This window comes from Geotrypetes seraphini, chromosome 3 (assembly GCF_902459505.1).
Source record: "Geotrypetes seraphini chromosome 3, aGeoSer1.1, whole genome shotgun sequence".
Taxonomy (NCBI): domain Eukaryota; kingdom Metazoa; phylum Chordata; class Amphibia; order Gymnophiona; family Dermophiidae; genus Geotrypetes; species Geotrypetes seraphini.
In genome coordinates, this window is record NC_047086.1 from 65,738,300 (window position 1) to 65,750,650 (window position 12,351).

General features: G+C 41.5%; 1 protein-coding gene across 11 annotated transcripts in view; it reads left to right on the plus strand.

The window, feature by feature from the left end:
* The window catches only part of DST (dystonin), an 883,569-nt gene that overhangs the window by 717,472 nt on the left and 153,746 nt on the right, over positions 1-12,351 (plus strand). For all 11 annotated transcript variants that reach the window (XM_033936420.1, XM_033936427.1, XM_033936422.1 and 8 more), the window contains one exon: positions 2,618-2,836. In XM_033936420.1, the coding sequence (XP_033792311.1) occupies positions 2,618-2,836 (219 nt within the window). The remainder of the gene's footprint in view (positions 1-2,617; positions 2,837-12,351) is intronic.

The window sequence follows — 12,351 nt, forward strand, 5'->3', positions numbered from 1 at the left end:
CGATGACCGGCACCACCATCCCCTCCCCCCCCCCCCCAGCTAGCATTAGGCTTACCTGTGATCAAAGAAGCTGACATCGATGTTCCGTGCCGCACCGGAGCGGAGCCTTCAGCTTCTTCAAGGCTTGCCGGTTCCTGCCCTCTCCGAGAATCCTGAACAACTAAATAACGCAGATTTATCAGGCAACATGTTACTATGTGCTATCGCTATAATGCTGCTCCAACTCTTAAAATATATGCACCGAAGAAAGAGTAAATGTTCGAGTGTACTCTTTGTGAATATGTACTTATTTTATAAAACATGATGATGACTTAGCTTCCACATTTTCAATAGTAGTTCAGGGTGAGTTACATTCAGGTATAGTAGGCGTTTTCCTGTCCCCAAGAGACTTACCACCTAAATTTGTTCCTAAGGCAGTGAAGGGTTAAGTGACTTATCCAAGGTCATGAGGCTCATCAGTGGGATTTGAATTTAGGCTTGCATGGTTTTCAGCCTGCTGCTCTCTAACTAGGCTATTCCTTCACATTACAACTTTGTCCCAGCTCCATCCAAACTAAGTACTTAGAAACCCTATCCATGGGGAGCATAATATTATCCAAGACCAGCTTAACCTATGGACCAGGTGAGGCTCTGTTCCAGTGCGCCAGATTGTCACTGGCCCATAAGCTATGAGACGGCTTGAGCGCTCTCCAGTTTCTCCCTCCTCTGATGCTGCTGCCTGGTCCCGACAGGATGTGGCTTCATAGGCCAGCTGCCGCTAGGGGGATGGCCAATATCCATATGTTATTAATAAAAATAAAATTATTTAATCAATTTGTAAGTTAAGGATTTACTGTTTTACTTTTACACTGTATGTATGTATTGATGATTTTCTATTGTGTTTTATTCCCTGATTGTCCTGCACTTCTTGTTGTAAACCGCCTCAAACTATTATGGCTTTGGCGGTATATAAGAATAAAATTATTATTATTATCAACATCACGGCAGTCTCTGCTGATGCTAATGCTTAATACTGACACTGGCCCTACCTCCTCGTGACAGCTTGCATCAGAGGAGGGAGGCGGGGATTGGCCTGGGCTGGGGGCTGGGACAGGGTATGGAAGAACTGAATAAAAAGTGTGTCCGGGGCATGGGGGCCAAAAGAGAAGTAGGTCCGGGATGTCATAACATTTTGAACTGGCCCTGATATTATCAATGCATTTATTTATATGCGTTTATTCAACTATACAATTTTCTGAGAGCCATTTTCCACACGTAAAACTAATTGAAAATGCTTTCTAAAATTGCTCTTTTGAAGGACAGTTCCATAAAGAGGTGCCTATGTTTAGGCACCTGGAAGGCATTTATTGAGAACCTCATGAATGTATTGCCAGAGGTTGTGATAGGAGTGGATAGGATAGTTGGTTTTAAGAAAGGTTTGGACAAGTTTCTGAAGGAAAAGTCCATAGTCTGTTATTGAGAAAGATATGGGGGGAAGCCACTGCTTGCCCTGGATCGGTAGCATTGAATGTTGCTACTCCTTGGGTTTTGGCCAGGTACTAGTAACCTGGATTGGCTACCATGAGAACGGGCTACTAGGCTGGTAAGGCTATTGTTATGTTCTTATGTTCTCTTTATAAGGCAAGTAGATGCCGACTTTCCTTTATGAAGTACTTGTGTAACTGGGTGTATATGCATGTATGTGTTTAGTCGTGAAAACTCACATCAGCCATAGGCTTGATTTAAGTGCTTGCACCTGGATTTGGGAGATATGTTTGTTATTAAAAGTTACACATGTAAGTGCATTCACCCAGCCCAGACTCACCTGCAAGGTATTCGGTCGAAAATATGCATGCACTTAATAGCATGTAGCTGGATTATTGTTTGTTGTGCATGTATATGTTTACATAGGCACATAAACAACTAAATTCCATCATTTACTTGCGGATTTGCCACCTGTGTTTAGGCAGCTATTTTTAGACTTCCATAATGGCTAGATTCAAGCTGTATGAATCAGTTGATCTAGAGCAGTGGTCTTCACTAATTTTTAAGACAGGACCACTTTGGATCTCTTTAGATCTAAGTGAGCTGAAGGAGATCCACCAAATATCTTCCCAGGCGAGACGCTGCTGACCAATGCCAGTGGCATCTGCCTTCAAAGTTTTATTCAGGGTATCCTCAAGGAGATGAGCATTTCCAAATACATTCTCTTTACCAATTGAGAGATGCTTTGTCTTTCAATATTGTGGCTTTTTCTCCCATCCACTTTCCCCTTTCTGTCAGGAGCTTGGGTAGAAAGGCAAAGAGTAGCAGAAAACAACAACAAAAAAGCCAAAATGATGATAAGGGAGGCCTTAGAGATCTCCAGGGGCCGCTATCGGCCTCTCAGGCCTTACATTGAAAAATACTGATCTAGAAGATGCCACACACAATTTGCAGCTCATCAAGAACTATAGATGCTATGATATAAGTGGGAGAGGAGAAGGAAGATTTAGCTGGTACTTGTAAATGAAGGCTTATGTTGCTGAAGCCCCAGTGGAGGCCAGTTGTGATTTAGCTGATCACCTAAAAGTTAATAGGAAACTGCTTGGTTAATAAAATTTAACATGGTTGTTTTGTGCAATTATGATTTCTTCAGGAAAAACTTGAAGAGCTCACGAAGAAATATGATCGAGTATGCCATCTCAACTCTGAGAGGAATCTGCAACTGGAGCGGGCTCATTCCCTAGTCAGCCAGTTTTGGGAGACCTGTGAGGAGCTGTGGCCATGGCTAATTACAACAGAAACCGTTATCTCGCAGCTTCCAGCTCCAGCTCTCGAATATGAAACATTAAAACAACAGCAGGAAGAACTCCGGGTAAGCACACTGGAATATTATAAACCAGGCAAGATTATTTGAAACAGGCTGGAAAAATAAAACAGAGGATGTGTAGTGCTGCAAAACGAAAAGATTAATTCATAACGTTTCAAGCAAGAATAGAGAGCATTTGAAGCACCAATGCAAGCTCGAAATGTTTTTCTTTTTTTGGCCTTTCTGCTAGGTCTATTTTACGTTTTTGTTTGCTTGGGTTGTTGCTGAGGGTATGGGAAGAGGCAAATTACATTTCATAAGTGATACTACATAATCTAGTCATTATGCCTTTGCTGATTAAGTCATCAAAATTACCTGGAAATTAACACGAACATCACCTGGTTGGAGAGGGCCAGCATTAGAGTGGGCTTCTGTTCCCCCCCCCCAAAAAAAAAATAGGGTTTGGTATTAAGCATGGTTGAAGCAGGCAGGACAGGCTTCTACCCTCTTAAAACTCACTGAGTTGGCTGGCCGGCCGCTGATATTTAGTGGCATTTAGCTGGGTAGTGCCACTGAAAATCAGCATATATGGAACCTGGTCTGTGGAAGTTCGGTCCAGGGACAGAGTAAGGGAGGTGCTGGCAGTTTGTGAGTGTGGCAATATTTAGTGGCAGTACCTGCAGCTAAGCGAGCTGACAGGACCACAGAAAAGCCAGTTCTAAAGCAGGAGTCATCTGTCCACAGTCCTGACAGTGAGGGGGGGTGCTTTTTCCACTATCACATTTTCAATAGTGAGAAGCAGGCAAACTGCAGGGCTGCAGGGAATCTGCTTGTCCCTAGCGATTGAAAACATGCTATTGAAGCACCATCCCCCACTGGCAGCAATGCAGTTGGAGGACTCCCACGCAGCTTAAAGGGAACAGTGGTCCTAACATTGCCCGCTTAGCTAAGTGGTTGCTGGCATTGAATATCAACAGTGCTCACATAACCGCTGGCACCTCCCTGACTCTGTTCCTGGATCACTTTGCCACTGACTGGATTCCATATATACAGGCATAGCCAATATTCAGCAGCCTGTAGTCTCTCCTGCCTGCTTAAATCATGCTAAATGTCAACACTGCATTTTATGAGGGTCAGTATTCTAGATTGCCACTGCTGCCACACCCAGTGACATAGTAAGGGGGGGAAGGAGGGTGGCAGACCACCCTGTGGTCCGTCTTTGCAGAGGGTGCTGGTGTCGCTCCTCTATGCCCCCCTGCGGATCTTCTCTAAACGTTCACTGACGCAAGTAGCATCTTCCATTTGCTGCTCGCGCCAACTTCGGCTTCCTTCTGATGTCACTTCCTAGTCACCGGATCAGGATGTGATGTCAGAAGGGAGCTGAGGCAAGCGCAAGCAGCAGGTGGAAGATGCTGCTCATACCAGTGAATATCTCAAGAGGCACATGGGGGGATGGGGAGGGGCAATCAAGTGGCAGGGAAGAGTGGGGAGCGCTCAAGCGGTGGGAAAGAGTGGGGGTGCTCAAGCGGTGATACCTGACACCACTGCCCCGGGCACTAACCTCCCTCACTACACCACTGGCTGCACCCACTGCTTTCCAGTTCCCCAACACTACCCATGGTTCCAATACCCTCTGATCATCCAAGATCTGTTCCCTTCCCACTCCCAGACAAAGGCAGCACTCTTTCTCAGCTCCTCCCCCCAAAATAGACTCTCCCTCTAGAACTCCTCACAACACAGGCTGGTAGGGGATGCTGCTTGTGTTGGGGAAGTTCCAGAAGAGCATCTGCTTTTAGAGAGGGGACAGATTTTGAATGGGTGGTTTAGGAGATGATGCTGTTGGGAGGCTTTCTAGAGGGGTATCTATCTTTGGCATTACTTTCATAAACAAATCAGATATAACCACCTGAAATTCAGCCTGTGTTTGCAGGCTGAATATTGCAACAGCAAACAGGCATTCTGGCCACAAGAAGAGGCCGGCCAACGTCCAGATATGCAGTGCCAGTACATAGGTGTCAATATTGAATACTGGTGGTTAATTCTACCTTCAATAATCAGCCTTTTAAAATATGCTGACTGCTGCAGGCTGAATATTGAAGTAAATGGAAAGAAGACCACAATCTGACAGGTTAATGAGGTTTTCATAAAATAAAATGCATATTAAAAAAAATTGACATAGTATAGTACTGTGTCTTTACTATCTAAGCTTTTGGTTGATCGAAAGGTCAGCATGAGAAGTTAATTTGATATTTCTGTGCTCTAGCAGAAAGATAATTAGATTGAGTTTGTTATAAATGGTGGAGGATAGATGTCACTTGCTGCCAGCAAATACATCAGTTTTCCTTTATCATATTTTTAATTGAAAAATATGACATGTGGAAGTTGATTTTATAACAGGGTGCCAATGCAGGAAAGATAACTAGGCATTGATGTTGCACTTATTTTATTTAACAGAAATATATATCTTTCTATCTTATGATATATATATATATATAAAACAGCTACCCAGAAGCTCTTGCACAAAATTATACCTGAACCGAAGCAGGTGCATGTATGTGCCAGTAAGAATTGGTTCATGTGTATATATTAAGGATGTGCACATAAAATCAATCAAACGTGCATTAACTTACCCCCTTTTACTAAGCTTCAGTAGAGGTTTCTACCGTGACCTAGAGCGCTAAATGCTCCAAAGCTGTTCCGGCGCTCATAGGAATTTAGTGCTTCAGACAGTGGTAGAAACCTCTGCTGTGCCTTACTAAAAGGAGGAGGGGGGCTATTAATTAACACAGGTAATGCTGAAAGTGATTGATTTTTAAGAAGAAAGTTGGAAAGAAATTGGGAGACATTTTCCATGCTCATCCCTAGTGCATATATTAATTTTTTTTTTATAAAAGTGGCTTGCACCTCTATCCCAGGCAGTCTCCATTCCTGGGAATGCCTAAACTAGTATTATATAAAAGTAGATCCATTGTTTTCTGAGCACTAACTTCCATGCCTATAAAGGCTGTGGGCAACTTTTGTAAGGGCTATTTGAGTGCACAAAATGCTGTTTTGCTTATCCAGGTTACTTATAGAATTACTCCCTTAGGTGGTAATTGTATAACATTACATTACATTACATTACATTAGGGATTTCTATTCCGCCTGTGCCTTGCGGTTCTAGGCGGATTACAATAAAGATGATATCTGGAAATTTCCAGTAGAATTACATTACAGGAGATGAGTAGATTACAAGTAACAGTGAAGAGTTACAATACATTCAATATCGCGGCAGATAGACATAGCCACGGATTTACAATAAGGAAGATTTCTGGGCATTTCCCGTAGAATTACATTACAGGAGAAGTGTTAATTACAGGTAATAGTGAAGAATTACAGTACATTCAATATCACAGGAGATGTTACCTAGCAACTGAGTCAATTTACAACTGGTGGAGAATAAGAATTACAATATATTCTAGATTACAAAAGATGTTCCATGAGATGAGTCAAGTTTCTTCGGATGGAGAGTAGCATCATATGCCTATAAGTGGAGGTGTATTTATTGTTTTGATGATTGCATGATGTTGGTTAATTAATGTTGATGATATGGACAGTAGGGGTGTTTAGTTTGGGTTGGATAAAGAGATTCTGTTCCCAATGGAATTGGTTGGGAACTCATTAGATGGCGGTTTAGATTGATGGGAGATATTTTTTGAACAGTAGTGTTTTTATTTCTTTTCGGAACTCTTTTATGTCTGTAATTTCGATCAGTAATTTTGAGATGTCGGAGTCAATATTAGCTGCCTGTGTCCCTAGTAGGTTGTCATAAAGTTTCTTACGTCGAGTACCATTGAGAGGAGGGTAGGTGAAAATGTTCTGTGTTCTCCTTCTTCTGGATAAGAGATAGTAGTGAAAGCGGTTGTTTAGGTAGCTGGGTGCCGCGCCGTGGGTTACTTTGAATAGGAGACAGTAGAGTTTGAATTGTATTCTTGCTTTTATTGGTAGCCAGTGAGATTCTGTGTATGCTTTGGTAATGTGGTCGTATTTGCTGAGTGAGTATATGAGTCTGAGGGCTGTGTTCTGGACGGTCTGTAGTTTTTTTATTGTGTTGATTGGGCAAGGTAGGTAAAGGCTGTTGCAGTAGTCTACCATACCATAACAGTGCTTCTATGTTTAGGTGCCTATAAGTTATCTTCTAAATCTTATAAAATTGAGTGCCCAACTTTATGGTTACTCGAAGTTCTGTGTATGCATGTTAAAGCTCCCAATAATTGGTACGAATTGGCTCATTATTTAATTAAATTGTGCACAGAAATGGGGAGTGTGCTCAAATTTCTGACTATAGTTTTTAGCGCTTTTTATAGAATTAGTATTAAGGGTTATTTCTGCTCAGTCTTCACCTGCGAAGCACCGGGACACGGACCACAGTTGATGATAATACAAGACGTGGATGACCCGTTTCAGAACGTTGAGTTCACTCCTGGGGACGTCTACAACGAACTGGCAAGGCTAAAGGTAAACAAGGCCATGGGACCGGACAATTTACACCCAAGAGTGCTCAGAGAATTGAGAGATGTCCTGGCAGAACCATTGGCGGTGCTCTTCAATCTCTCACTAAGTACGGGGAAAGTTCCGTTGGACTGGAAAACAGCCAATGTCGTTCCTCTACATAAAAAGGGTTGCAAGGCTGAGGCTGCGAACTATAGACCGGTAAGCCTCACCTCAATAGTGTGCAAACTCATGGAAACACTAATTAAGTATAAATTAGATACGATCCTGAACGAGGGAAATCTCCGGGATCCCAGCCAACATGGATTCACCAAGGGTAGGTCATGCCAGTCCAATCTAATAAGCTTCTTTGACTGGGTAACAAGAAGACTAGACTCAGGAGAGTCCTTGGACGTCGTGTACCTGGACTTCAGCAAAGCGTTTGACAGCGTCCCACACCGCAGGCTGCTGAACAAGATGAATTCTATGGGATTAGGAGAGACTCTAACTGCATGGGTTAAAGATTGGCTTAGTGGCAGACTTCAGAGGGTGGTGGTCAACGGTACCCTTTCTAAAATGTCAGAGGTGACCAGCGGAGTACCACAGGGTTCGGTCCTGGGCCCACTCCTCTTCAACATATTCATTAGGGATCTGACTCAAGGGCTCCAAGGCAAGGTAACCTTATTCGCTGATGACGCCAAACTATGCAATGTAGTAAACGGCTATAATCTTCAGGATGCTATGGAGCAAGACCTGCGTACTTTAGAAAGTTGGTCCTTGATCTGGCAGCTGGGCTTCAACGCCAAGAAATGTAAGGTCATGCATCTCGGCAACGGAAATCCTTGCAGAACTTACACCCTGAATGGAGAAACTTTAACTAGGACTACGGCAGAACGAGACTTAGGAGTAATCATCAGTGCTGACATGAAAGCAGCCACTCAAGTGGAGAAGGCTTCATCTAAAGCACGGCAAATGATAGGCTGTATCAAGAGAAGCTTCGTCAACAGGAAACCTGAAGTCATGATGCCACTGTACAGAGCCATGGTGAGACCGCATCTGGAATACTGTGTTCAATTCTGGAGGCCACATTACCGTAAGGATGTGCTCAGAGTTGAATCGGTTCAGCGGATGGCCACCAGGATGGTCTCGGGGCTAAAGGGTCTCCCGTATGAAGAAAGACTGAGCAAATTGCAGCTCTACACTCTCGAGGAGCGTAGGGAGAGGGGTGACATGATTGAGACATTTAAGTACATCACGGGACGGGTAGAGGTGGAAGATGATATCTTTCTTCTCAGGGGACCCTCGACCACAAGAGGACATCCGCTCAAGCTCAGGGGAGGGAAGTTTCGTGGAGACACCAGGAAATACTTCTTCACGGAGAGAGTGATTGAGCATTGGAACGAGCTTCCAGTGCAGGTGGTCGAGGCACGCAGCATCTCAGACTTCAAGAACAAATGGGATACCTATGTGGGATCCCTACGAGGTCATGCCAAGGGTTAGGGTCACTAGGACTGAATGAGCGGGTCAGTAGAGTGACAGTATAATTACAATTATTCTTTAGGGGGTCAGTAGATTTAAGAGGGTGGGTAAATAGTGTGGGCAGACTTGATGGGCTATGGCCCTTATCTGCCGTCATCTTTCTATGTTTCTATGTTCTATGACAATCACATGAAATTTTAGATTGGTTTTAAGTATTACCAGTAGCATACTTTATTGCACATGTTATGACTCAGATTTCTTCCAGCTCTCTGCATCTTGTCTCCATGCATACTTAAACAAATTATGGGTCCAGTAGAATTTGTAATACCAGCTGAGTAGACAGCTCAGCTGTCTTTCAATATATACGGTACATGAGAGACACACAGTTTCCCTGAAGGTATTACGATCAGATATACTGCATTACCTCATTAAAAAGGAAATCATATTAAATGCTTTTTTAAAACTCCAATAGATCCAGCTGCTGAAGTTAGCAAAGCTGGAGCTGAAGCCTGTTATGACTTATAGGTGCCTAATGCCAAATAAGTTAAAACATATAATTCATTTCAAGAGAAATTTTGTTATCCAAGGACAAGCAGACAGCATATTCTCACATGTGGATGATGTCATCTAGGACAGTGATTCCCAACCCTGTCCTGGAGGAACACCAGGCCAATCGGGTTTTCAGGCTAGCCCTAATGAATATGCATGAGAGAGATTTGCATATGATGGAAGTGATAGGCATGCAAATTTGCTTCATGCATATTCATTAGGGCTAGCCTGAAAACCCAATTGGCCTGGTGTTCCTCCAGGACAGGGTTGGGAACCACTGATCTAGGAAGCCCGGCACGGAGCGTGCAAAAGTGTACTTTTACCATTCATGCATGCGCAAATGCCTTTCCACTCAACGCTGGCTCGCAGGACCATCAGTTCTTAGTTTTCCACGGAGTGGAGTAGCTGTTCTTAGAGTTTCTCTAAATGCGCATATATTTTGTACCTTCCCATCATTTTAATCATATATTTCTGTTTTCTTTCATTACATTTTTAAATTTTCTGTTTTTGATTTCTTGTTTTGGGCCTGTGGGCACATGTCAGCCTTTTTGCAGGCCTGGAGTGTTCACTTGTTTTCAGTTTACTACCTACTCGACCTCCCCAGACCATTGAGTCTTTTGACTTCGCATCAGTGGTTTTTCTTTCCATGTCCAAAGTACCTAGCGCCTTCAGGCAGTGCACTGGCATATCCAGTATCTAGGTCCTCAACATCAAGATATTTGCATACTGTGCTCTAAGTTGCAGAAGAGGTTGCTTAAGGCCAGGAAATTGCAGTTTAAAAATCTTTTGGGTCAGCTTCAACAGCATCGACTATGACTGGAGACTCCAACACTAATTATCAACATCGATCAACACTGGTGCCGACAAAATCAACAAAACCTGCATTAGGAGAACTTCATAAAAAGACTAAAAAGCATAAACATCTTTCCCCTTCTAAACAGGCATCAGCATCATCCCAGGCATAACTTGATATAATGGGGCCTAACTGGGTTGCTGCAGTGGCACTTGATGCAAAAATCTTCAATGCATTCAGCCTCAGCCCAGTTTGAGCACCACCTTCAAACTCCATCAGGCCATTGATCTCAGACACCACGATGTCAAGCATCTAAGTTGAGAAGATGTTCATTTTCTAGGGAGTACAGCTCATCATTTCAACACTCTTCTCGATGCTCCTTTTGACATCCTTCTCTGAGCTCTCCTCAACGTTCTACAGCTACAGGGCTAACACTGAGGAGTTTGATTCAGATCTGTCACCAGTCTCTTCTAGTGACTATCATGACTTGTCTGCAGATGAGTCCTGTGGGATTGCATCTGATTCATCTCCTCCACCTCTTTGACAAAGGTTGCCTCTAGAAAGTCTGTCTTTTACAAAATTTATCAGACAATTAATATGGAATCTGAATCTGAGCCCTGAGCAGTTTTCAAGCGTTCTCTTACCTAGATGACTGGTTAATCAAGGCCCCAACACTCAAAAAGCTCATTTGGCCATGAATATAACAGAATGAAACAGGAGATACTACCTTCTCAAGGTAGAAAGGCAACAAAAAACAGCAAAGGCGACCTGAGGTGCTCAATTTCTTTATTGTATTGATAGACTTGACACATATGTGTTTTGGCCACAATGACCTGCTTCAGGAGTCTAAAGATAAAATAACAAAAAATCTTAAACAAAACATTGGGCACCATCAATATCAAACGAACATATAAATGTTCTGTTAAAAATAATGTTCTAATACAAATGTTCTGTTAAAAATAATCCCACATGGTTAAAATAATACAGTCAAAATCATAATAAAAATGATAAAAATAATGTAAATGCAACACTTTCCACATATGATTTTGAAAAATACAGACATGTAAATAGGGCAATAAATATACTTAACATAGAAATCTGATTATCAAAATACAGATTATTGATATATGCTACATTATTTGTGTAAAAATCTAAAATAAAGATAAATGTTATCTAATAAAATTTGTAAACATGTGCATAATGTAATTGTTCTATAAACATATAAAACTTAAATTGATAAATGTATTTATTGAAATTTTTTAAAGCTACATCATAAAAAAATTCCACATTGTAATTTTTTTTTTTTTACTCATAGATGCAGAGATATTGCACTATTATTTGATTTCGTTTCACTTTTTTAGATAGTTTGAATGAAAAGTTTTCAAAAACATACATGAATCTTGAACTTGTAAAAGAAATTAAATAATCTCACCTATATTAATGGCCTGCAAAAGATCTATAGTACGGATTTAAAAATTTTAGTTGCCTGACTATAGCGTACTTTTTGAATATTGTTAACATCCCACCCACTCTGCCTCCTACCCAAGACTGATGCTCTGCAGAATAGGTTGGAGGGCAAAGCTGATTTGGTATTATTAAATCTGATGCTAAGAATCATGAGTCAGTAATACAGTGTCTGCTATTAGAAGGGGAAAACCCCAAGGGGATTTAGTTGAGTGCTAAACTAAGGATGTCATCTGTATGATAATTGGTTTATATATGCATGCAGTTGTTTTGTGAACCCCAAATTACATGGCTTTAATTTGATAGATTTATCGTATATACTCAAATATGAACCAGGATTTTGGGGCCAAAAAATTGGTTTGTTTACATTCTTCCTTTTCCAAGGTGGATCACAAAAAAATACATTTAACTAGAATTATATGTTTGACCATTCAGACACAATCATATGTTATATTAGGAAAATAGTTTTAATCAATATACTGTGCATCATCATCCTAGTTTGGCCATATCCATTTTACAGCCACTGATACCTACCTACCCTGTTTCAATTTATAGCATAGCAACAGATGTCAATATTAGAAAATCGACATTTGCTATTCAGTAATCATATTGAGACAGACTTTGAAGAAGGATGCTGATGAAGACATGCATAAAATTATCTTCAAACCATATTTTCTGTGTGTCTTAGTTGTGACAAATGTTAAACAGTGTACAAAATATATGCGAAAGGAAAGATTTTGCTTGACAGCTTTGTGTTTCATTATATATATTTTTTCACACAGTTGCTGCTGCTCGGTCATTTTTTTGTTTGTTTTTTCTCCTCTTC